The 27129-nt window shown below is 46.5% G+C and overlaps 1 protein-coding gene across 1 annotated transcript in view; it reads right to left on the minus strand.

Moving 5' to 3' along the window:
• The window catches only part of Tmem132c (transmembrane protein 132C), a 234634-nt gene that overhangs the window by 14041 nt on the left and 193464 nt on the right, over positions 1-27129 (minus strand). The window contains exon 5 of the mRNA XM_008853794.1: positions 8263-8406. Coding sequence (XP_008852016.1) covers positions 8263-8406 — 144 coding nt within the window. The remainder of the gene's footprint in view (positions 1-8262; positions 8407-27129) is intronic.

The raw sequence follows: 27129 nt of genomic DNA on the forward strand, positions 1-27129 counted from the left end.
AGGTTCGGGTTGGGTAGCACATGGTCATATGTCATATTCTGATGTCCCTCAGGAGTTGTATGTTCTGATGACATCACCTGACTTCTCATGTGGCAATTTCCTCAGAGATAAAACCTTCTTGGAGAGATCTGTAAACAACAGAACATTCTAAGAGGAGGTGAAACATTCCATCCTGTATAGGAGCTCCTTGAGGAAATAAACAACTCAATACCTCTAGAAAGTCCCTGAAACTGACTGGGTTCACTAGCCAGCCCCCAAACATATATAAATAATAAGGACTGCAGAGAGATACTGGAAGACCAGTCAGCAGAGTGCCTGGAAGAGACAGAATAGCTGAATTACTTGGAGGAGGTTCAGACCAGCTCCTAGAAGACACTCTCCAACTTGCCTAGCTACCTGCAGTTTGTGCAGTGCACTCCAGATTTCCAGCTCTCATAAGCTGTCACCCATGCTATGGTGGGATTTGGTGATGCAGCTTTCTTTGAGTCATTTCTGCTCCTGTAAGTAACCCCTCACCCATCTTCCTGTAGGTAGCCCCAATAAACCTCACTGATTCACCAAGTTGGAATTTGATGGTATCCTTACTTTGGTCTGTTGCTGGTTCCCTATCTGGGGTGAGTAGACGTTTGTTTACATCTCCCCAGAAATAGTGTCACAAAACACTCTTGGGTCAGGTTCCATGGAGAAAGCAGAAGTGCCCAATGTGGACCACTGGTATCCAGGGACTTCTGTAGCCACCGGGGACCTCATAGGGCTGTGGATACATAGCCTTTGGGATCCACCCATCCCCCTTGGACTCTGGAGGCCTTCAATGAGATCATACTTGTGTGTCTAACAGAATCCTATGTGATGCTCCTTCAACCAATACAGCTATGTGTCTTCTGTCTCAAGGCTTCCACACTTATTTATGATGCTTTAAATGCCATCTCTGCTAACAGCTCCCCAAGGCCTACCTTTGGATATCCAACTGCTTTCTTCCATATCTCCATGGGAGGCAAGCTGCAAATCTCAGCCAAGTTGTCTCATCCAAATAAAATCATCTAACAAGCATCTTGAACATGGCATGTTCCATAATCAAACTTCAGGTCTAGTGTCCCTTAGGGGACTATGATCATGTCCTAGCAGAGTTAAGTCATGCGGAAATCAAGTTCACCTTCCAGACATTCCTGAACCTATGCAGCAGCTCTGTTCCTGAAGAATGTCAAAGGCTTCAATGTGGTGACGATCCCATTTCCCACCACCATGTGAGCCCTCATGGGAGCCCACACTTTGACTGATAGCATTCTGTTTTTCAGATGAGGAGCCTGAGGCCTGCCAAGGTGTGCAGCTTGCCCACAGAGGAGAGGACTAGCTCCATGCATGGCCACAAGTCTGGAGTTCACTCAGATTGATCCAACTTTGTACATTAATAGGCTGTAACCTGAGACTGTGGTCTTGGCCCAGTTGTCCTTCTTCCGCGTGGCTCTCGGGATCATTCCATTGCTGAGCTGGCAGGGAAAGGCAGGCACTGAGAGTGGCTGCTGGCTGGCAAGTGTGACGTGGACTGTGGCCAGGCTGGTGGCATGCTGGAACCCTTCCTCAGGCTGCTCTGGCCTTCATCCACTTGGCCTCCCCAGGCCAGTCTGCTTGGACAGGCTGTGTCTTTCTGAGTCCAGGCAGGGGACAGATGGTCAGGCTCTCATACTGGAGTCCAAGTTGGACAGGAATTCACTGTGTAGTTCAGGCTGGCCTCAGATTTGTGGCAATTTTCCTGACTCAGCCTCCTAAGTGCTGAGATAACATGTATGATCCTCCACATGTAACTTCTAAAAGGCTCTTGAAGATAAAGACCTTTTGATACATCTTGTTAAGCCCTTGGGTTACAAAGGAGCACAGATAGTATTGTGGTTTGAATGTGAAATGTCCCCCCATAAGATCAGGTGTTTGAATATTGGAGCCCAGCTGGGGGCACTGTTTTGGGATGCTGTTGAACCCTTAGAGGTAACCTGACTGCAGGAAGTGGCAGGCTTTGAAGGCAGTGCCCACCTTCAGATCCAAGTGCTAAAACTGCCACTGTTACTGACTTTTCATGCTCCACTGTGCATTCTCCACCTCAGTGGGCTGCACTGCTTGAAACCATGAGCCAGAGTAAACCTCTTTTAAGTTGCTTCTTCCAAATATTATGTCACAGCAATAAGAAACCAATATAGATGTTAAGTGCTTTTCCCCCATAGGAGGAAGTCTGCCTCCTTCCCACTAGATGGGTGATCATAAACCCACAGACTCCAGAAACCCTGGCTGTTACCTAAGACCTTTGCTCTCCAGAAGACTGACAGCTTGTTAAATGACAATAACTTCAGTTAAGAAGAGTTTAGTTTAGAAAAGTTTAGTTGACAGGAACCCTGGGAAAAGCAACAGCTGTCACCTAAGGGAGTTATTCCTATGTCCTGGAGCCTCAGCAGGCTCCTCAGGTCAAGGGATAAGATGCCTACATTGCCTATGCACAATGTTTTCAGCTCTGCATGGCGATTCACTTGCTGGGTTCATGCCTTGGATGTCAGACAGGCTGTGCTGGAAATCCCTTGAATTCATCCACTGATGATTGGAATGCTGCATCCCCAGTCCATCACTGCCTGAAAAAGCACATGCTGCACTGTGGCCTGAGGTGGGGCCTCTAGGGAGTCAGGCATGGGTGTCCTTGTGCCTGTCTTATCCTGAATAGTGGGTGCAGTTAGCCCTGTTTCCAGCTGGTGGCTTAGTACCATTTATGCCCCTGTTAAGTGGCTTAGCTGTCTCCTTATTGGAGGCCACCTTGACCAAAGTCATGCCTCCCCAGCTACTCACTAGCACAATACTTGCACAGCCCACCTCTGCACCTGTTGCTGTTGGCCTCCCTCTATTGGTGGCTAGGCTCCAGGAGGGTGGGGTTGCACCTATTATCGCTCTCTCTTCAGTCCCAGAATGGTACCTAGAAAATGGCCACCAATCTTTGCTGAACGAATTAGCACGTGATTTATGAAATCACTGACTGTGTGCTGTCAAAGCTCATATGATTCAAGGACCAAGTAGGACAACTGCTGTCACATAATCTATGCTGTGTCACCTGCTACTGACAGCTTTATTTCAAAGGCATGAGGCTAGATGCTCTGAGCCATGGAGACACCGGAAACATGGATGCAGTGTTCACATTCTTCTCTCTCCCATTTTCTTGGCATCTATTGGGTCAATTGCACATGCCCTTCTTCAGTACTCTGTCACTTGTCTCCTGAATGTACATCAAGGTAGATATGGATGACTCAGGCCATCAATGGGCAGATGCTGGGGCCTATGAAGCTGCTCACTGGACACGGGGCATACAGACTCTGCTTGGGAGCCTTTTGACTTGTGACTGGCTTGGTTTCATTTTACAATGTCTGCAGGCACTATCAGAAATCAGAGAAGTGTGCAAGAAATGGCCTGTTACTACAAAATAAATCAGGACTGAAAAGTCCCTATGAGTGTGGAGCATCTGTGTGTATACATGTTTAAGGTCATGTGCACATGGAGGAAGGCACAGAAGGACACTGGGAAGTCGTCATACAGATTACCTGAGGCCCAGAGAAATGTGCTGGAGGATGTGTGTGTGTGTGTGTGTGTGTGTGTGTGTGTGCATGTGTGTAAAGAGATTATGTATGTGTGTGCATAGATAATGTATGTGATTAGATTATATGTACATGCAATTAGACTATATATACACGTGTGGACAGATTATATGCATGTGCATGTGTGTATGAATAGATTGTATGTGTATGTGTGTGTGAATAGATGTGTGTATGTGTGTGTAAAAAGATGTGGGTGAACAGATGATGTGGTGCATGTGTACAGGACACGGAGGTAGAAAGGAGTCTGTGAGGGGGAGCTCTAAATGGAGAGAGGGACAGGAGAGGGTGATGGAGTACATGTGGCATAAAGGCAGAGGGGAGGGTTACTCAGAGGGAGAAGGGGACTAGCAAGAAGGGGCACAGGGAGGGCAGTGGGGGAAGGATGAATAAGAGGAAGCATGAAGACACATGAATACCATTACATGTATGAATTTGCTATGACAAAGTTCATAATTTTTAACCAATAAAAAATGACTTCAGCTGGGCATGGTAGCACACGCCTTTAATCCCAGTACTCAGGAGGCAGAGGCAGGTGGATCACTGTGAGTTCAAGGCCAGCCTGGTCTACATAGTGAGTTCCAGGACAGCTGGGGCTACAGGGGGACCCTGTCTCAAAAAGACCCCCCCCAAAAGACTTCAAACAGTTCATGGCAGGGGGCTGGAGACTCATGGGGAAGAGCATGTACTGCTGTACTGCTCTTGCAGAGGACCTAAGTCTGGTTCCCACCACCCATGTTGGGAACTCACAACTACCTCTAACTCCAATTCTAAGGGATCTGTGCCCTATTCTGGTCTCCATGGGCACCTATACTCATGCTCACATACCCATAACAGACACACACACACACACACACACACACACACACACACACATATATAAAATTAAATCTTAATAAAATATTGCATTAAAATGAAATTTTCTGTATGAAACTGTATTTTAATAATGAAATGGGGATCTTTTGCAAAGGTTAAAACCTCATTTAATTTTACGTCTTATAGGGTTTATACTGAGTACAATATTGTATAACTGTAATAATTCAACTGTAAACCTAAAAATGTACAGCCAATTTTGTAAGAGATCCTAGCTCAGAATATTGTTATTGATTATGTCAATGCTGATGTAATGAAATTCTTCTTCTAAGTATGTGGTTATTAAATAACTAATTTTAAAAAGTTCATGGTAAAAATAGTATTTACAATATGATCTAATTTTTACAAATATGTGGATACCTGTGTCAAGGGAGGTATGGAGGAAATACTCCTCTGCCCTTGTGTAACTGGGGACAGCCCCACCCCCTTCACAGCCCAAGCAGACAGCAGACCAGATACACAGGAAGCAATGACTTGTTGTGGTCACTGGCTGATCTGTAGGTGCAGATGTCCTGTTTATGGGGACACTTCCCAGAGCGCTTGCATGTGGGGACATGGCTTCTGTGTGTCATATCTGCTAGGCTCTCCAAAGACGCCAGGGAAACCCTTAAACTTGAATGGTATGTGTATAACTGGTAGACAGAAAAAAAGTAGAGTTATTCTAGGCTTCAGATGAGCCTTGGATCTGTTTAAAAGAAATGAAAGCACATCTTCACATAAAGATACACATGTGAGTATTTACTGCAGTATTCTTTAGACACGCCCCCAACTGGTATGTGCATAAACAATCGCCATTTGGGTATGATGGAATATTGTTCAACAGTAAAGGAACAAACCAATAATCCATGCCACATTGTGCATGAGCTCAAAAAGATCTATGCTAGGGACTGGAGAGATGACTTGGCAGTTAAGAGCACTGGCCGCTCTTGCAGAGGACCCAGGCTTGGTTCCCAGCACCTGCATGGCAGCTAACACTTGCCTGTAATTCCAGTTCTAGTGGATCTGACACCTTCTATCCTCTTTGGGCACCGCATGCATGGATGCACTGACATGGACGGGAAACATACATATAAAATAAAAGTAAAAATAATGAATAAAAAAAGATCTATGTTAGGTAAGAAAAAAAAAAGAACATAGAGATCTCGTATAACTTCAGAGCAGGCAGGTGGGCAGAGACAAAAGGTAGATTAGGTGTCCACCAGGGGCTGGAAGGTGACTAACTGCAATGGGTAACCACAGTGTTTAGTCAGGTCATAGAGATTATTGTACAACTCAGCAGATTTACCAAAACTATTGACTGTGCACTTGTAGTAAGTTGTGGTCAATTCTAACTTCTTAGCAATACCAGGTATACCACACAAGCTTTGTCTATTGATCTCTGATTTGCAAACTCAGGCCTACTAATACATAGTGATGGGTGTTCTTGGGATAGCCAGCACTGACTATGAATGACCACATCTGTACCTGTGCTGGCTAAGAGTTCTTTAGTAGGTTAATGACATCACAGATCTTGCAGTAACCTTGTACATTAGGAATGATGGTCATCCTCTTTGAACTCAGGAGAAGACTGAGGACTAGAGAGAGCCTGAACATGGCCCAAGACTGCAGAGTCTGGAGATGGCAAACTCAAGGACTCATCAGGAGTAACTCTTCTTATCACTTCTGCATTTCTGTGTCTGTGTGTTTTTCAAGCAGGTCATGGGTTATCTTGGTTCTAAGCAGTATTTCAGGAGCTTTAGAACAGCCTTGGATGACAGAGGCAGTGCCCCTGCTGGAGACAAGGGCTGGCTTTCTCATAGTCCCCCACAGTTGGAGTTGAGGTCTCTCTCTGAGTAGAGGGTCAAACTGTTCATCACAGTTGGTTCTAGGTGCTGTACCCCAGCACCACATTGTCTGTTTCTGGGGTGCGGGATCAGGGTTCCAGAAGGGCTTTCTTCCTGGCTTAAGGATTGCAGCCTCTTGTTCTGTCCTCATTTAAAAGAGACAGCAAGCAAGTTCAACTTCTCTTCTTCTTAAAGAGAAAGGCCTCATTGTGGAGCTCTACCCTCATGTCCTCAAGCCTTGTTACTTACCAGGGGTCCCTCTGCCTAGCACTGCCTCATCTGAGTTTAGGGCTTCAATGCAGGAATTCTAAGGTATGGCAACATGCAGTTGGTAACTGCCAATTATAAGAGGCCTGGGTTCTCCAGAACCAGCATTTCTCCCACAGGGTACCACCTGCTTCACGTTCACAAGTCACTGGTCCTATTTGTCCCTCCTGTGAAATGGAGCTCAGGCTACTGTGTAGGAAAACATTACCATGCTGGCTGTGCTTTGTCTCTGACCCAGGAGCCCTGTGCCTTCTTGTCACATGAACCCATGACAGTGTGATTTGCCAGGTTGCACTGGGGTGAAAACTCAGAGCCTGCAAATTCTTTACAAAACAAAACCATCTAGACTCAACTGTCTGGGTATGCAGCAGAGTGGGCACTTGTTAAAAGTGGGTTCCTGTCCCTTCTTTCTACAGCATATCAAGCTGCACACAAAAAGCTCTGCCAGAGCTCAGCAATGAGCCCAAGTCCTGGGAAGTAGCCGAGTCCTGGAATGAGCCTGAATTCCAGGGACGAGCTGAGTCCTGGGATAAGCGTGGGTTCTAGGACTCACTCCTACACCAAGCTCACCTGCTTCACACTTTCCTCAGCTCCAGCTGACTGGAGACTCTGCTGTGTCAACAGCCAGGGGATGACCACTTCTCAATTCATTCCACAACACAATTTACATTTCGAATCTACTTATTTCCCCAAAGATACTTACTACATTCCTGGAAATATTAGCAGTGTGCCCCACATTGGAATCCCTTATGAGGAGTTAGAGGTTTCTCTTTATACAGTATGATGGCATTTATTTCTGAATTTCTTTCCCACTTGGTTTTCCTAGGCTGAAAGATGGATTTCTTGTCTCTAGAAAATTACACAGTGCTGGAATGGTCCTTCTCTTAGGAGAAGGAACTTCTCATTCCCCCGAGAGTTTGCGTCGTTTCACCAGCATCTTCCATGCCCCACCCATTACCAGATCTTTCTATTCTCTGCTCCTATGAATTCAACTCAGAAAAAAGTTCAAGATATCTAGCTCACCACATGGTGAGTATAGTTAACAGTAATGCATATTTTGAAATTTTTCTGAAGGAGCAGATTTTAAGTGTTCATATCGCAGTGATATGTATTAGCGAATGCACATGTTAGACTGACAAGCATTCCAAAAGGCATGCAATTTTAAATATATTATTTATTCTTTCTATTTTATTTTATGTGTATGAGTCTATTGCCTGCATGTAATATATGTGCACCATGTCATGCAATGCCTACAGAGATTAGAAGAGAGTGTTGGAGCCCCTGGAGCTGGAGTTAGGACAGTTGTTAGCAGCCATGTGAGTGCTGGAAACCCAACCTGGGTCCTCTGCAAGACCAGCCAGCGCTCTTAACCTCTGAGCCATCTCTCCAGCCTTGAGGCATGCAATTTTAAAAACAACATTATTACATGGTAACTGTAGTCAGCTTTAATTTGTCAATTAAATAAATACAGGGAAGAAAGAAGGGAGAAAAGGAGGGAAAGAGGGAAGCCAATGCAAGGAAGGAAAGAAGGAAGGAGAGGCTGGAGGAAGAGGTGGAGGTGGGTGGATACGCACAGTTGCTGTGGGGTGTGCTGTGCTTTAAAAGCACCTGAACCTCTTGCCTCAGTATAAACTCCCCTAATGTCTGAGAGAACTGAAAGGATCCCTGCCAGGTCCACAAACCTTGATGGCATCCTCATTCGTGGTCTTGCACTCCACCAGCTCTGAAATGTCCCTCACGGTGCTGTTCTCCTCCACTGACACCACCCTGACTGGCATGGCCACCGTCTTCCCTGTGAGGATGGCTGTGTTCAGGAGTTCAGTGTCCTGCCGAAGAACCAGACACACTAGATCAGAGGACAGTCATTATTCCATTGGACACTGGGCGATGCTCAGGGATGCTCCTGAGGTAAGCACCGGGCTGTTGTTATTGGACATACAGTGGCACTGATCTTAGAAACTTCATTAAAAGAATCATTCTTTTGGAATCAAGTCCCAAGAATGTTCAACTTTTGGCTTCCTATGGCCATCTTCCTAGTTTCCGACAGCAATAAAGAGCATGCATCCCTTCTAGTATTACAGAGATTAAGCAGCACCACACAGCACCTAGGTCTGGAAGGTAAGCAAGGAAGGTAAGCAAGAGAAATTAACTTTGAATACTTCAGGCAGGAAGGTACTGTGCTGGGTTGACTAATGCCCATCTCTTTCTGCAAAAGATGACCACGCTCTAATGCCCAGGGCCTGTGAACATGTTGCTGCACTTGGTATCTCTTTGTGGATGGAATGAAGCTCAGGGCCTTGGGAAGAGGCACTGTCCTGGATCTCCTGGGGTGGCCCCTATGGAATCCTAATGTTCCCGAAGGGGGGAGACATGGTATTAGAGAGAGTGGGTTGTACTGATGGGGGCAGATGTCAGCATGGAGTGGCCATGCTCTCATGTGGGGAATGGCTTCCTGAAGACCAGAAAGGGGCAGTTTTCCCTAAGAGTCTCTAGCACAGCCCTGACCCACAAGCAGCCCTTTGCCCCACAAGGCGCACTTCAGATCTCCGCTCTCCAGAAAGCAGACAAGATGAGTCCGCCCTGGTGCCTCAGCTTCCTGAGTGGCCCGAACTACAAGTGCATGCCATCTGGCCCCGTCCAGGGGCTGCCTTTTTCTGCTTTTTCTTTTTGCAGTGGTGGACATGGAAGTTGAAGCGTCCTATGTCCTAGTTTGTTCTTCATTGCTGTGACCAAATACTCTGACCAATACCAACTTGGGGAGGAAAGGGTTTACTCAGCTTACATCTCCCAGGTCACAGTTCATCAGGGAGCCTAAGGTAGGAACTCAGGGCAGGAACCTGGAAGCAGGAGCTGGAGCACAGGCCATGGAGGACTGCTGCTTACAGGCTTGCTCCCCTGGCCCCTGCTCAGCCTGCTTTCTTATGCAACACAGGCCCACCTGCCCAGGGGTGGTACCACCCACAGTGGGCTGGGCCCTCCCACATCACACATCAAAAAGATGCCCTCAGACATGGCCACAGGCCAGTCCAATAGAGGCAATTCCCCAACTGAGGCTCCCTCAACCCAGGTGTGTCAAGTTGACACTAAAGCTATCTAGCACAATTGAGCCCTTGTCAACTTGCTACACAAACATCACTATTAAACCATAACTTTCCAATTTCTGTCCCCAAGATATGATGTTAATATCACAACATAAGACAGTACAACCTTAAAAACCCTCACAGTCCTTAAAAAACCCAAACACTTAAAAGTTCATAGTCTCTTTCAAAGTCTCTTAACTGTGGGATTCTGTAAAATCCGAAACAAGTACTGTCTTATTTCAAGGGAAGAATAGGGCACACCTAAGCAAAACCAAAGTAGCTCAAGGCTGGACATCTGGGAGTCACTCACGATCTTCTGGCCTCCAAAGGGTTCTGGCAGCTCCACTGCTCTGACTCTGCTGTCCACAGCACACACAGCTCATCTTGCAGACCCAGGCCAGCTCCATTCCACACCTACTGCGTTCCTTGGTGGTCGTCCCACGGTCCTGACATCTCTAAAAAGCTGGGGTCTCCACTGAAACTGAGGCTACACCTTCACCAATGGCCTCTTCTTGCCTCTTGGGGTGCAAAGCCTCAGATTCTCTCCATGACCCCTTCAATCCTGGGGTCTTCGTTGCAACTGAAGCTGCACTTTCACCTACGGCCTTTCCTGGCCTCTCAGAGTGCCAAGCCTCAGCTGCTCTCTGTGACCCCTTCAAGCTTTCAACACCAGAACCATGCAGGAGACTCTTACACATTACCAAGTCCTGCTTCCAGCTTGAGATAGAGGCTCGGGTCCCCTCTGTGTGCTGACCCTGAGGAAATACCTCCCAGAAGATTTCACCACAGTGATGCTGGTCTCTTGTTACTTACAGCTGATTTTTCAGCCCCAGTTAACCAGCATCAATTGTCCCAATAAAGCAAAGGTTTTGTTTCAGGTTCTGGTCTCTTCTTAATCACAGCTGGTTCTTCAGCCCCAGCCAAACAGAACCCACAGGTTCACAATCCAAAATCTCACATGAACAGCCCTGATAGTCTCTGCTTCCCTTTAAAGATTCACAAGCCAGGTCTCCATCGTCTACAACTCTTTCAGTATAACTGTTCCAAGCTCCACGACAACAAACTCTGAGCATGCAATGGCTTTTCCAGCCCAAAGTTTCAAACACTTCCACAGTCCTCCCTAAAACACCAAGGTCAGGCTGTCACAGCAATACCCCACTCTTGGTACCAATTTCTGTCTTTGTTTCTTCATTGCTGTGAAAAAACACTCTGACCACTACCAACTCGGGGAGGAAAGGGTTTATTCAGCCTTACGTCTCCCAGGTCGTAGTTCATCAGGGAGCCCAAGGTAGGAACTCAGAGCAGGAACCTGGAAGCAGGAGCTGGAGCACAGGCCATGGAGGAACTCTGTTTACTGGTTTGCTTCCCTGGCCCCTACTCAGCCTGCTTTCTTATGCAACACAGGCCCACCTGCCCAGGGGTGGCACCACCTACAGTGGGCTGGGCTTTCCTACATCACCCATCAAGAATATGCCCCTCAGACATGGCCACAGGTCAGTCCAATAGAGGCAATCCCCCAATTGAGGCTCCCTCAACCCAGGTGTGTCAAGATGACACTAAAGCTATCCAGCACATCCTACATGCTAGGCAAATGCTGTAGCACTAAGGCACATCCCCAGCCAGGGGTTTCCTTTTTGAATGAAGACATTGCAATAAACCAAACTGTCTTTATTGTCCAATGTCTGTCTACTCCATTGCATACCTGGGGACATCAGCTTAGTCTCTGTGTTAACTTCCTGTGGAATCATTGGCATTGGCCCTTGCACAAGGTGGTCTGCCAAGTAAGCGATGGAGAAGATGCCTTCTTTTTCAAGTTTGCAAGGTATCACCTGCTTGTAGGTTGGTAGTCCTTCTCTGGATGGTCACATGGAGGTAAAGACAGACCTTTGATCCTAGAAAGTCTACTGACACCCTTCTCCTGGGGCCTCATATCTTTCCCAGTCCCTCTCCACAGAAACTACTTCATATGGAAGTAGGAAACTAAAGAGCTTTTCTGTTCTTTTTCCAGGAAGCAGCAACGCAGGCCGACTTTTTGCACGAAGCAGGCACACAGCAGACAGAGCTCCTGTTATGAGCAGAGCCCCAACCTCTGGGATGCTCAAACCTATTACCCTGAAATTGAGCAAACCTCTGCCCCTCTCTCCCAGGTGCCCGAAAATCCTAGAGTCAGGCCCCAACATGGGTCTTGGACCCCAGCTATTACTGAAGCTAAGAATATCATGTCAATCCCCAAGTCCACTCCAGGCTCATTACAGGTAATGTGCTCAGAGCTCTCTTTCATTTTCTTTTTCAGAATGGTCTTCAGCTAATTAAGCAGTGCAGTTCCTCATGAACTAATTGTGATTAGCTTCCTAATGGTTGCTACAGTTTCACAGTTGCATGAATGCACACACATGCACATGGATACACACACATCCTCCTCCTTATCTCTGAAGTACAATCCACCAAGATCAAGGCTGGTTGGACAAAAGAGATGCCTCGCTGGCCACATCAATTCAGAAAATGAGTAGCTATGGAAATAAGAAATGAGGAAAGAAAGCAGTCTTTGAAATACCCTGGCTCAGACTCATGGGAGAAGTTCCCTGTGTTTAACATTGCTCTGCTGACCAGTAACTTCAGTGAGAGTTTATTGTTGGGTGGGCACTGAAAGTCTGGAATTCCAGGTTCTCCTCTGGGTTTTCCATCAACCTCTGAATCTCCTGGATCACATTTCTCGAGATTGTTCATGAGGCGGTGCCTATATCATTTCTGACAATTTGACATCAAGAGCTATCAAATCCAGACCTCTGTATTTCTGAGTCCATTTGAAGTACTGTACTAGAATGCCACAGGCTGGGTGGCTTAAAACAACAGAGAGTTAGTCCTCACAATGCTAGAGGCGTCCTCCATTATGCTGTTTCTGTCACGTATTTTGTCATTGCAATGAGAAAGATGATTAACACATATAGACACACACAGAGCACACATATACACTGCACAAAGTATACACCCAGACACTACATACACATATACTGTACTCATTTTACACACTGCACACACATACACACAAATGCGCACACTACACACATATGCACTCCACACACAGATTAAGGTCTGGTGAAGGAAGAAAGTTAAAAATGTGTGCAGTATGTGTGTGTGTGTGTGTGTGCATGTAATGTGTGTGTGCACTACGTGAATGTATGTGTTTATTCAATGTGTGTACAGTGTGTATGTGTGAAGTGTATATGTGTATATATGTGCAGTGTGTGTATTCAAATGTGTTATGTGTAGGCAGTGTGTACGATGTGTACAGTGTGTATGTGTACGGAGCGTGTGTGCGCAGTGTCGGTGTGGGTACAGTGTGTGCAGTGTATGTGTATGAAGTGTGGATGTGTATACAGGGTGCACGCAGAGTTATGTGTGTGGTGTATATGTGCACTGTGTGCATTTAAGTGTGTATATGTGCAGTGTATACAATGTGTGCAGTGTACATGTGTGTGCAACATGTTCAGTGCATATGTGTAGTGTGTGCATTCACGTGTGTATGCAGTGTGTAAAACGCATGCATTATATATGTGTACAGTATGTGTATGTGTGTTCAGTGGCTTTGTGTACAGTGTGTGCAGTGTATATGTGTGCTGTGTGTGTCTATATATGCTAGTCATCTTTCTCATTGCAATGACAGAAACAGCATAATGGATGATTGGCTTTGGCTCATGTTTTCAGAGGACTCAGCTCACAGCCATCAGTCCTGTGTGGGTAGCACATCATGGCAGTGGTGGGAGTATGTGCTAAGGAGAGCTGCTTTTACCAGGGCAGATGGATGCAGAACAAGACAGGAAGTGGCCAGGGATACATACCTATAGGACTCACCCCCAATAACATACTTCATCCTCCTAAGCCCCACCTCCTAAAGTCCACAACCTTTCAACACAGCAAAACCAGCTGGGGATTGAGCATTGAAGTCATGAACCAGTGGATGACATTTCACATTCAATCTGTAAAGCTCTGTGTGCCCATGTGTGTCTATGTGTATGTGTGCAATATCAATGTGGAAGGTACAGGGTTCTGTGTCTCTTGCACCTCCCAGAAACATTTTTAGCAGAAGCCACCTCACAGCCTCCTGAGTGGCATACTATTTAAGAGTAAAACACTGTACCATTTTCTGAAACCTAGGCCCCAGCTGGACCTCTGGGGAGGAGCATGATTTCCACAGTGTATGTGTGTGTGTGTGTTCATATGTCTTAGTCATGTTAACTGGCAGCAGGTTATCGCCTCTCTCCTGTCTCTCAGAGTTGTCCCAGAGGAAGTTTGTACCACAGGCCACCTCTCCTCTGGGCATGGAATAGTGGGACGTCAGACACAGCTCTCCACCTGAACACGAGCAGTGGACAGCTCTTGTGGCTACTGAGGAATCAATGCAGGCTCATCAACATGGTCTCACAGCCTCACTGCCTGTGTGGAAGTATAACATCACCTGGAGGCCTTGAGCTAGTGAATGCTTCTCTTCTCCATCCCTCTCCTCCCTCACCCCATCCTGCCACCATATGTTAGTGAACTACTCTGTTTTAAAGAAGAGAGTTAACAATGTATTAAGTCATCACTTCAAATTCAGGAAAAGGGAGCCAGAGAGATGGCTCAGTGATTAAGAGTACTTGCTCCTTTTCTAGAGAACCAGAGTTCAGTACCCTATAACTCACACGGCAGCTCACAACTGCTTGTAATTCCAGTTCCAAAGGATCTGGTGCCCTCTTCTGGCCCCATAGGCACCTGCACTCACATGGTGCACATACATACAGACACATAAATAAAAATAAAATCTTAAAGGTTTAAGCATTCAGGAAAAGTCTGAGATCCCTGAGAAAGCTTTCCCATTTGATCCATATGCATATGTAAATTTCTCTGGCCATTTCCTGGACATGTTATATTTTTAATTTTATAACAAAGAGCATAGAATTACTTGGCATATTAAAAAATCATAGTGAACTTACTAAAAAAATGCCTTGGAAGTCATAGGTTGCAGACAGGGGCACCTACTTCTGGAGTGTCTGTGGGGGAGCATCCGTGACATTCCCTGGAGAGAAGGGTGGATGTGAGGGATGCCCAGTGGAGTCAGTTCATCCATGCCAAGGAGGGAGCCACTGATAGGCTGGATGGAGTGGAAAACGTGATGCCAGGTAAGACAAGCCATGGCAGTGGAGGCCAGGTGCATGACATGTCCAGAGCAGCTGACCCACGGAGGCAGGAAGCCTGTCTGTGGTTTTCCAGGGCTGGGGCAGGGACAGGCTGTGGGTTTTCCTTTATGGTGACTGAAAATTTCTGAAATTAGACAGAGGCTGTACTCACTGTAAGTGCATACATAACCACACATTTCCAGTTGGGAGACCGTGAGAAGCCAACTCCATGGCAAGGGTGCTAAGTGGCAGCTTGCCTGTTTGCATACGGTAGTGCTGACCCAGCTGCTCTCTGCTGGAGGGAGGGCAGCACCTGTTGAGCAGGGAAGACAGGACAGAAGCAGCAGGGCACCATAGCTCAGGCCTGCTCCAGGGGCACCTCATTCCAAACTCAAGGCCTCCTGGTTGGCATGATTTGTGGGCACCTGTGACAATTGATGACAGGTGTGTGTGTGCCTGAAGGTTCTGGATGTAGGGTGAGGCAGTCCTGAGGTGCACTTTCTGAGGAACACAGTCTGTGACGTACAAACAGTGGTTTGCATAACCCATCAAATAAGGATGCACTGCTGCGTACACAAACAGCATGGGGGGCTCTCCCTGTGCTACCTGTTAATGTACTCTGAGCAAGCTCCGGCTCTACCCCAGTGGTCTAACAGGACAGAGTGGGGGTTGGCACCCTGTGGTTTGAGTGGAAGGCCCAACACAGCAGGGTACACTGTCCTGTGTGTTAGTTACTTTCTTCATTGCTGTGACAAAATACTTGACAAAAACAAATTAAGGGAGTGAGGGTTTGTTTCGGTTGCAGTTAAGGAGACACGTTCCATCACGGAGGGAAGGCGCCACAGGAGTGTGAGGCAGCTGGTCACACTGCGGTCACAGTTGAGAAATGAGATGAACATTGGCTCAGCTTGCTTCCTCCCTTTGATTCCACCTAGAACTCCAGCCTATAGGTGGGTCTTTTAGTCACAATTTATCTAAACTTGAAATTCCCTCAGAGATAGGCCTAGAGGTCTGTCTCCTAGATGAGTCTAGATCCTGTTGAGTTGATAATATTAACTATCACAGCCTCTTACCTGACCACACTGCCTGCCTCTCTCTCCTTCTAGAAGGAAATCTTCCAAAGTTCCTAGTTATATTTTGATATAATTGACTTAGGAAATGCTCAGGGAGAGACAGGGACAGGGAAAGGCTTGACACTGGCATCTTCTCTGCCTGGCTTGGGACCATCTTCTAAGGTCCTTATCGCTGGGAGCATCCTCACCACCTGCCTCCACCTCCTCCATGACTGCCAGTGAGTGACAGGCATCCAGCACCCATATTTCTCTCTATAAGGATGTCAGTCACAGGATCATCACTCACCCATAGGCTTGATCACAGTTCAGATTCACAGGTGCCAAGTCTTAGAATGTTACATAATCTTCTAGGGGACGAAGTTTCTCCATCCCCTGCAGAGGACATCCAGTACAGCTCAGGAAAAAGGGTTAGCATTGTCTCTATGGAAACTGAGAGCTGAACCCCCTCATATCCTGTTCAAGCCATCCATGAACTCCCCTTTGTGTGAATCAGCATTTCCCATCCCCAACCACTAATGCTATGTGAACCTAGCCAGTATGGTCACAGCAGTAAGGAACCAACTCGGGGTTCCTCTGGCATGTAGTGTAGGACAGCAAATGTCCTGATTAAAACCAGGTGATTCCACAAACTTCTTTGAGGTGAGTTGTTTCTTTAACTCTGTCCCAGGTTTGCACTGATGGCAACAAAGGAACCCTGTGAGCTTATAGATGTGCCTCCTCAGCAGTCCAAGTACTTCCTTCATATGACACGATCTAATCCAGGTTTTATTTCAAGGGCTATTTCATTAGGTCACAGTGGCCCCAGGGGACTCTGCCAGGATATAGTGACCTGCCTGCCTGCCAGGTATCCCATCCTGATTCCCTGTCTCCAGGGTATTCTCTGCTCACAGGCATAGAGGAGCCCTCTCCCTCACTCTTTCATGAACACTACTTCTTATGACACAGGGCTCATGAGTTCTGTGAGGCTGAGGACTCTGTGTTCCGACAGTGAACGTTCCTAGACAGTGTCTGTTAAGCTTACCTCTGTCCACTGGCTGCATCTCAATGAGAGGCCATCCCATTGCCCTTTATCAGCACAGGCAATTTCTTGGATCTTGATTCTCTTTCAATTTGGGGGGCAGGATCAATGTGATGTTGTAAGGTAGGCTTGTCCAATTTCCCATCCAGGGGAACAGACAAGTGTCCTTGTGTGTGTGATTGGTGCCACTACCATCCTGTCCCCATCCCAACCACCAGCCAGTAAGGACCTCTTTTCAGGAGCTGTGTGGATGGTTCTCAGTCTAGCCTAGGTGGCTCGATCATTTTCAAGAGTTGGTGGCAGACAAGGTCAGCCCTTTAAGACCTGAATGAGGAGACCCTGTTCTTGTTCTGTCTGCATGGTGAAGCCAAAGTCCTGAGGCATCGGGTCTCTCAGAGTCTCTGACTCTCCCTATTCTTCTCTACCCTACACTATGCTTCCTAGCTACTGTGACCTCATCACTTTGCACATTATTCCTCTTATGTGGAGAACTGTTCCCTCAGATAACCACAGGGTTCCATTCTCACCTCCTGTACCATCTGCAGCCTGATTGGAGAAGCACATCTCTGGGTATGTCTGGGAGGGCATTTCCAAGGCAATTAAATCTCGAGGGCTCTGATGAATCAATGTATCAATTCCTTGATAGATTCATAATCTTGTGGCACTAATGACTGGTGAAAAGTGAGAGGCAGGACCTCATTTGAGGAAGCAGTCACTGGGGGCACGTCCTTGGGGCTGTGTCTCACCTTGGCCCCTTCCTGTATCTTTTCTCTCTGCTTCCTGTCTGCGGGAGATGATCAGCTCTCCACTGCACATGTCTGCTGCCCTGATGTTCTGCCCAAACACATGAGGCTCAGAGAACCCTCCGAAACGTGAGTCAACAGTAGATCCCTTCTTCTCCTGTTTCTATCAGGGATCTAGTCACAGAGACAAGGAAAATAAGAAATACAGTTACTATGTTCTCCATATCTCTCATCAGTGGCTCAATGAGACATGAATTCCATTCAGATTTGGAGGTATGTCTTCTCTGCTAACTCCACAAAATGAAGGACTCCTCTCTCACTTGCTGTCCTACTCCAGGCACCCAGAGCAGCAACTGTTCAAGAAACATGGGCAAAGGCTGAAAAAGAGAAATCGTCTGAAGGACTTTCTAGTTTGAGTTTCTAAAAGCATTCTGAGCATTTAAGGCTGTAGCTCAGTTGGTAGAACACTTGCCTAGCATGCACCACGTCCCAAGTTCAAGCTCTAGTATCAGAAAAACTGAGCATAGTGGTGAACACTGGGAATTCCAACACTTGGTGGAGGCAGGAGGATCAGAAGTTCAAGGTCATTCTTGGATAAATCATGAATTCAAGACCAGCTTGGGAGACACAAGAGTCAGTCAGTCAGTCAGTCAAAAAAAAAAAAGGCTTTCAGGAGGAGGGAACTTTGGGCCTAGCCCTCTTTGAAGGCCTTGGATTAGGAAGATGAATCTTCATCAGTGTCCTAGTTTGCTTCTCTGTTGCTTGATAAAACGCTGTTCAAAACCACCTTGGGGAAGAAAGGGCTTATTTGGCTTACAGCTCACAGTCCATCAGGGAGGGAAGCCAAAACAGGATGTAAAGGCAGAAACCTGGAGGCAGGAACTGAAGCAAAGACCATGGAGGAACATGGCTTTCAGGCTTGCTTCCAGTCCCGCGCCGACTTAACTTCCTCACACAGCCCAGGCATCTGCCTAGGCATGGTACAGCCCATAGTGGGTCAGATCCTCTTACATCAATTAGCAATCAACAAAATGCCCCATGGGCATGGCCACAATTTGATGAAGCACCACAGTCTACTTCTTGGGGTTGGGGAATGTGACTGGGATCCTGGAAGGAGCTGTTGGTCCATGGTTCCAGCACTCAAAATGAGGCCAGCACTTGACTTGTAGACCACAGGCCAGGAATAATGAATGGTTTAGAGGGACAAGCTGTGTTTGGAGCACAAATCAGAGTCACCCTGAAGCTCCAGCTTTGGCTTGAGTGGTAGGTGATCCAGGAGTTTTACAAAGAGGGTGTACAGGGGCAGAACCCTCTAGAAAGACTGAGTTAAGTTTTTCCTGTCTGATGGAGTCAGGTGGGGGTCTGAAATCAGGGTGGATTATGAACAGCAGGGATGGTTCAAGCCTGCCCACTTGTTCCAATGGATGGAGATTCACACCTGGAGCTGACATGCTGCTGGGTCCCACCTGCATGCCAACATCCTTTCTGATTAGTCATTGCTACCCTCTGGTCTGTTCTGATTGGTTTGAGCCTGTGCTACTCCAGTTGGTAGAATCTGGATATCATTCATTTGTACCCATGCAAGTGGGAAGATTCAAGTAACCAGTAGATTCTCTGCATTTTCTAGGGGGCCCTCTGAGTGGACAGATACCCTAATCTATTGTGATCTAGTAATGATCGTGTGTGTGTGTGTGTGTGTGTGTGTGTGTGTGTGTATGTGTGTGCATGTGGAGGCCAGCAGTCTCTCCATGTCAGGGGTCTTTCTCTATTGCTCTCTGTCTTATTTTTTGAGACAGGATCTCTTTGGCCTGGAGCTCATTGAGTAGGCTAGGCTGGCCAGCAAGCCCCTGTTTCCACACCTTCAGGGCTGTGATTACAAGACTGTACCACTACACTAGCTTTAAAAAATATTTTATTATCTTTTATGTGTATGAGTGTATTGCCTGTATGTATGTAAATGTACCCGAGTCATGTAATGCTTGGAGAGGTCAGAAGAAGGTGTTGGATCCCTTGGAACTAGAATTATAGATGTCTGTTAGCCACTATGTGGGTGCTGGGAATCAAACCCGGGTCTTCTACAAGAGCAGTCAGTGCTCTTAACTACTGAGCCATTTCTCCAGCCCTTAGCTTACATCAGCTTTTTTATGTGGGTTCTGGGGATCTGAACTCAGGTCCTCATGCTTGTGTGTCAGACATGTTACTGACTGAGCTGTCTCCACAGTTCCTAGCAACAATCTTTTGATGATACTTTGCAAAGATCTTCATGGGCCTCCTCAGGGCACCTGGATAGTCAGGATACAAAAGTCATCCTTGCCACAGTGACCTGCCAGGGTCCAAGCACAGTGCATCTCTGTCTGTATTCATCACAGGGAGTTAAAAGCCCGTCTCACTCCTCTCCCCTCCCACAGCTCAGCTTATGTCTGCTAACAGCTACCACGGGAAGAAGGGAAGAACGCAGAACACAATAGTAAACCACTTGCCTAATCCTTCCCGGGGCGTCGTGGCTGCTCTCCAAAGGTAGCCCAGCAAATTTCCCTCTCTCCCGTAGGACACATGCTAACAGATCTGTGGGCCTCTCAGTAACAGAGCAATAATTCTGGGTCCTGTCTCTGTGGGGAAACCCAACTCCCACCTCATTTACTTCCAATTTATTCATGGTGCAAAACTGGGATGCAGGAGGTGAACTTAACTTACCTGTCAATTTGCTTCTAAGGCAAGATGGAGAATCTATTCCAAAGCATGCATTTAAAACAAGAAAGCAATTCAATTTCAGTAGGCACCATCCTCAGAAGGTCCTGAGCCATAACTGAGCTATTAAACAAGTCATCCTCTGGGGTGACGCATAGGATAAGTGCACAACTGTCCCTGAGGAAAGTCAGTTGTTTCTCAACTTTGCCAAGAAAGGAAGGAGTTGAGAAATATCTACTTTATTTCTCCAAAGTGTGGTCACTTTCTCCGTTCTTGTAATTCTTGTACTATGTAAACACTTGTACTATATAAACACTACTGCTACGAACAAGGGCTGTTTCCCAGGCAGTTCTGAAGGCAGAGCCTGCTCCAGCCCTATCATAAAGGAGACAAAGGCACCAGATGTGTCTTCCTATAACCTGCTGCCTTGCCCAAGGCAACTGGTGTGAGATCTTTGTGTCCCCCTGGGCTGTCTCCCTTTCCTAAGCTACGGGGAGGAGTCTGTCCCTGGTCCCTTGCAGTTGGGAACATGCAAGTATAAACGACGAGCTCTCCTTCTCCCTCTCCCTCTCTCTCCCTCCCACTCTCTTTCTTCTCTCTCTCTTCTTTCTCTTTTCTCCCTTCTCTCCTCACTCCTCCCCTCTCTTCTCCTGGGTATGTCTGTGCGGATGTTTCTGGGAGAAATGAGCTTTTGTGTTAATATAGGTAGTTCAAGCAAAGTTTCCATGTGAGACCCTGTCAACAAACAAACAAACAAACAAACAAACAAACAAACAAAGAGAGCTCCCTTCCCCAGGGTGGGCGGGCTCCTGCAGTCTGGGGACCAGACAGAACAGAATGCTGGAGGAAGGACAAGTCCCCTTCTCTTCCCTCCCTCTTGCTCTTTCTCTCTCTCAAAAGTGAGAGTTCAGTGTCCCAGTCCGGTGCACTAAATCCTGGGTCATCAGTCAGAGCAGAGCGTGGGATAACCTCTGATACATTCTGCGTGCTTGTGATGGGTCAACCTTGGCTGTGGAGACTCTGACATCTGAACAGGTGCTGACCAGTTGGCCAGGGAAGTCTGGCAGCCACCAACATAGACACATGATATTCTCATTAAGCATGCCCACATTCAGATCTGACAGACAGAAGGTACGGAGACTGCACTTGCCAGAGGCTCTGACATTTCAAAGAAGCCTCAGAAAGTGGGAGATGCCGCTGATGTGTGTACCAGCAATCATCAGCTTGGAGTCAACACCTATGGGCTTACCAGGGGAGGGGATTTCCAGGCAAATGTTCTTGATGCCTTGAAATCATACACAAAGCCTTTGTCAGTGAAGACTTTGGGCAGTGAACACAAAAAGCAGTAGAAGGGAATTTTCTAGAAGGATCAAAGTATCCTGCAGAATATATAGGCAGGCTCATGTGTGGGCCAAGCTGGGTACAGGTGGGTCTGGGTACAGGCCAGGCACCAGGCATTAGGGGCTGCTCCACCTGTGCCTGGGAGACGCTAGCCAGTTCATGCAGGTGGCTGAGTGTCCCTAAATCAGGCCAGTAAAGCACAGAAGACCCCAGCTGGTTCCACTTGAGTGGTACCTGGCCCTGGCTGGGTAGGCAGTGAGCTGGGCTCTCCTGCCGGGAGCTAGCATGGGACTGGAGGAGCCCACAGCTCCTCACTCCACCAGACACTTCAGGGTCAGTAGCTTAGGCACACTTTAGCTACCTCCCCAGGCTCTAGAGAGGGTCAGAGGCACCGCCAGACACAGTGAACTGCTGGGACCTGTGGATTGCCTAAGCTGTTTTCGAAAAGGCTAGGAAGTTCCTATATCTCAATGCCCAGACACCCCATGGCTTAGGGGACTAATTTCCCCTTTCACCATGGCCTGCTCAAATCTATCCTGGACCCCAGACTCCAACAGGATAGCCCAGTACCTGCTAATAATGAGTGACACTGTCCCCTATTGGCAGAGATTGGTAGCACAGCACATCCTGCAAACAGAACTTTACTTTTTATATTTAATTTTTTTTGGCAATTTCATTCATGAATGCAATATCTTGTGACCATATCTACCCCTATTCCTTCCCTTATCTCTCTCCCATGCCCGATGACCCCCTTCTTCTGCTTGCTTTTGACTGTCCACCGGAACTCGATGGTAAGACCCTATTGAAGGCACCACACAGGATTCTGAGAAATCAAGCTGGAACTGAGCTGGAAGCTTCACCACACTTTTTTTTTTAGTGATAGACTTTTCCCAGCAAAAGCAAATCACAGACCACGTGGCACACTTGATTAGTGGTGTACACTTCTCCCTGGTATTGCTGGCTGCTCCAGAGCCTCACGGAGGCATCACATTTATTCCTGTGAAATCTTCAGTGCAATGAATTTCAGTAACTTTGTACAGCTCCACAGATTTTCCCTGTTCCAGTTTTAAAACATCCCCATCACTCAAAGGCTCTCTTGGGCCATTTCCAATTAAGCTCTGCTCCAGCCCCAGGCAATTGCTGACTGTTCTCTGTCTTTGTAGTTTTGCCATTTTTAGAAAGTTCCTTTAAATAGAACCCTAGAATACCCAGTTTTTAAATGGCTGACTTCGTTCATCCCACTGTGTGTATGTGTGTGTGGGGGGGGTATATGTGTGCCCCTGTGCACATGTTTCCGAGTGTGTGTGTGTGGTATATGTGTTCCCCTGTGCACGTGTCCAAGTGTGTGTGTGTGTGTGTGTGTGTGTGTGTGTGTGTGTGTGTGTGTGTGGTTTATTTGGAGGCCTGAGAACAACCTTAGGCATCTTCCTCAGGGATACCATCTACTTGTTTTTTTGAGACAGGGTCTCTCACTGGCCTAAAACTTGCCAAGTACTCTGGCCAGCAAGCCCCAGGAATCCACCTGTCTTTATCTTCTTAGTTCTGGGATTGCAGGAGTGCACCACCAGGTCTGGGGTCAAACTCAAGTCCTTAGCTTGTGTAGCAAGCACTTCACCAACTGCTCTATCTCCCCAGCCCCTGGTTTTTGTTTTATTTTGTTTTCTTCTGGTGTGTGTGTGTGTGTGTGTGTGTGTGTGTGGGTGTGTGTGTGTGATAGGCTTTTCTATGTAGCCCAGGCTAGCCTCTCCTGAATGCTGGGGTTACAGGTGTGAGTCATCATGCCAGGCTTCAACCTAGTTTTCTGAAGGGACATTAGAAGTTTTTCCTACTTGACAGTGGTGTTCTGTCCTATGGCTGCATCACAGCTTGTTGTACTTTTACCTGTTGAGGGCCACATGGGTTGATTCCAGTTTGTGGTGGTTGTAAGAACTGTGCACTGACACCTATGTACCCCTGCCCCTGTGACAGGAGCTCTTACCCTATTGGATCAGGATCCCCAAGAATCACAGGGCTCTTCAATGTGCACATCTAACACAGAAAGAAACTTCCAAGTCATTTTCCAACAGCTAGTCATCATCCTTTCATCTCTCACTCCTGCCACCAGTGCGTTCCTGCTTCTCTACACCTGCATCAACACTTGGTCTTGTCTGTCTCTTCTATTTTAGCCATGCTTGTGCGAGGTGGCTTTTTAAAATTTCTCCAGTGACTAACATTTTCATTTCCCAAACATTCCATATTTAAGTTTTGGTTCATGCTCATTTTTTGAGGTTCAGATTCCTTGAAACATTATGCTAATACCAAATGTAACCTTTATGTTAAGAGAACTTTGAAAGAATCGGATAACAGGTTGATATAAGGCCATTTTGGCTCATCAGAGAGAGAGAGAGAGAGAGAAAGAGAGAGAGACAGAGACAGAGACAGAGAGAGAGATAATTCTTAGAAAAAAATATCTACATAGAGCCAGACTGAAACTTATATCTTGCAGCTAGGTGAGCACTGAAGTGTACCCCAGCCCCTCTTTTTTACTTTGTACTGAGTCAGGGTCTCACTAAGTTTCTCAGTTGACCCTGAACTCATTCTGTAGTCAAGGCAGGCCATGAACTTAAAATTCTCCTGCCTCAGTTTCCTGAGTAGCTGGGACTATAGGCATGAGCCGATATGCCTGGCTAGGAAAATCTTGATGTAGAAAAATACGTCAATGGTGTGACCTTTGTTATTAACAATTTGAATTATTAAAACAGGGATGATTTGTAGGAGTGCTTAACTTTCCATCCTCAGAAACATCCTTAAAGAAGGAGGACTTTTTTCTTCAATCTTTAAGAATCGCCACGTCTTGCTCATACCAGGAGGCTTAGTATTTTAATTCTGAGATTGGGAGTGTGAGATGCAGGCCCTGGCTGCTGAGCGTGTGGCCCTAGCTGCTGGTTCTGGCCAGTTTTTCTCGCCTCTGTGCACTGTTTTCCTCTGTGAGGTTTAGTGCTCCCCTTTAGTTGTGAAGGAGCATGTCTCTCCAGAGCCTGAGAGGAGGTGAGGCCCACATTTGAAGGGTACAGAGAGACAGCAATTCCACAAAGCCCACCCCTTGACCTCCACTGCCCAGAGCAGCTTTTCAGATTTATTCAAACCTTCTATAAATTAGTGGAGACATTTCCCAGCTTCCTGCCTGCCCCTGCCCTGCTTTGAAGATTTAATTTTGAGCACAAGCAATAATCCCAGTATAAAATCCCTTGTCCTACATGGAACCACTGACATATTAGACAAATGAAAGCCTGGGGATAAGAAGCCGATCTTGCCTCTCTCGTGCTGATGATTACGGCAAAAGAGCTAGTTTCTGGGCTGTGTGGCTCCTGGCAGATGTAAGGAAAAAGTCCTCTGAGGGCTGGCGACAGAGGACCTCCATAGTGAGCATAGGGGCAGCAGTGGGAGGCTTTACATCTGTGACGACCTACTTAAAAATTAGCATACAAGGTATTAGATATTTTTATGGTGTTTGGGAACAATGTCTTCAGTAGACTTTCCTTCCCCTCATCCTCTCTATTCCCTCCCCTTCCCCTTCCCCTTGGAACCCCTGAATCTTTTTCCCTCTTCCACGGCCCATGTATCCTTTTATATGGGTCCTGTCCTTCATCAATTATTTAAATAACCCACTGAGTCTACTTAGTGTTGCCCATATGCACACGTATATGGGACCATCGACTGGGGCATGAGCAACCTACCAGTGACCACACCCCCAAGTCACTCTCCCTTCCCCAGCAGCCATCAGCTACCCACAATTCTTCTCTCTTGGTCTAGTTTTTTAGGCTTTACCCACATTTATACCAATCTCTCTCTCTCTCTCTCTCTCTCTCTCTCTCTCTCTCTCTCTAAAAAAAAAATGTATTACAGGCTAGGATCCACATATTAGAACATGCAGCTTTTGTCTGAGTTTGGGTCACCTTGCTTAATTTTATATTATCCAGATCCATCCAGTTTCCTGAAAATTTCATTTTTCTTTGCAACTGAATAAAATTCCACTGTTTATATGTATTGCATGTTCTTTTCTATTCATCTGTTAATGGACACCTAGGTTGGTTCCATTTCTTTGCTATCGTGAACAGAACATCAGTACCTGTGGGGACTGTAGTGGGGTATGGCGTCCTTTGGGTATGTATGTATACAGGCTTGGCCATGTGGTGGTTCTCTCTTCTAGAGACACCTTCACATTGATTTCCATGGCGGTTGCACTGTTTGCACTCCCACCAGCAGTGAATAAAGGTTCATCTTACCCCACATCCTTTTCAGTATTTGTCATCAGATTTTTTGATAGCAATTCTGACTAGGGTGAGATTGAATCTCAAAGTAGTTTTAATTTGTATTTTCCACATGACTGAGGATATTGAAGGCTTTAAAAAAAGTACCCATTGGCCCTTTGAGAACTTTCTGTTCATTTCATCAGCCTATTTGTGGACTGGCCTTGTTTTTTGTTTGTTTTTTTTTCTTCTATGTTTAATTTCTGCAGTTCTTTGTAAATTCTGGATTTTAGTCCCTTTTCTAAAGTTAGCTGATGTGTGCTCTGCTGACAGTTTCTTTTGCTATGTAGACACTTTTCCATTTCACATAGTCCCATCTTGTTGATATTCTTAGGTCTAGTCTCTGTGCTACTGGAGTTCTACTCAGAACATGCTTGCTGTACCTAGACCTCCAATCACATTTCCTACATTTCCCATTAGGAGGTTCAACATTTCACATTTTAAAATTAAGGTCTTTGATCCATTTGAGTTGATTTTTGTATAGAATGGGTGACAGGTATGATTTCATTCTTCTGCAGGTGGATATCTAGTCTTCCAGCACCATTTGTTGAATAAGCTTTTATCCACTGTATGTTTTTGACCTTTCTTAAAAATTAGGTGGCCATAGCCTTTTCAGTTTATTTCCGAGTCTGCTATTGTGTTCTACTGGTCTGTCTGTTTTTATTCCTGTACCAGGCTGTTTTGGTTACTATAACTCTGCAGTGTAACTTGAGGTCAGGTACTGTAACATTCTAACCCACTTTTGCTCACCAGATTCCCTTTGGTCTCTGCTTGGCTGTCCCCAGTGTAGAGATGGGCAGCTTATGCCTGGGAGCCAGTTCACCTGATTCCAGCCACAGCCCAACACCTAGGAACACGTTGGTGCTCAGTGATATGGTCATTTTAGTTTATGATTCTCAGTCAGTAATTGTCCCACTGAACTCAAGAGTACAAAACTCACCACACTTCTGGCACCTTGCTTTCCTCTATTTCAAAGAGGAACTTCAGAGCTTCAGGAGTTCCATAACAGCTCCAATCTTGTATCAGTTGTCCATGGTTGCTGGAACAAATTACCACAGTAGCTTAAGCAGTAGGAACGATACATATCCTCTCCTTGTCTTGAAGGCCAGAGGCCCAAAATGAAGTTATGGGCAAGCCATTCTCCCAACAAAGGCTCATGGAGAG

This window comes from Nannospalax galili, unplaced genomic scaffold (genome assembly GCF_000622305.1).
Source record: "Nannospalax galili isolate Female #2095 unplaced genomic scaffold, S.galili_v1.0 scaffold566, whole genome shotgun sequence".
Classification (NCBI taxonomy): Eukaryota; Metazoa; Chordata; class Mammalia; order Rodentia; family Spalacidae; genus Nannospalax; species Nannospalax galili.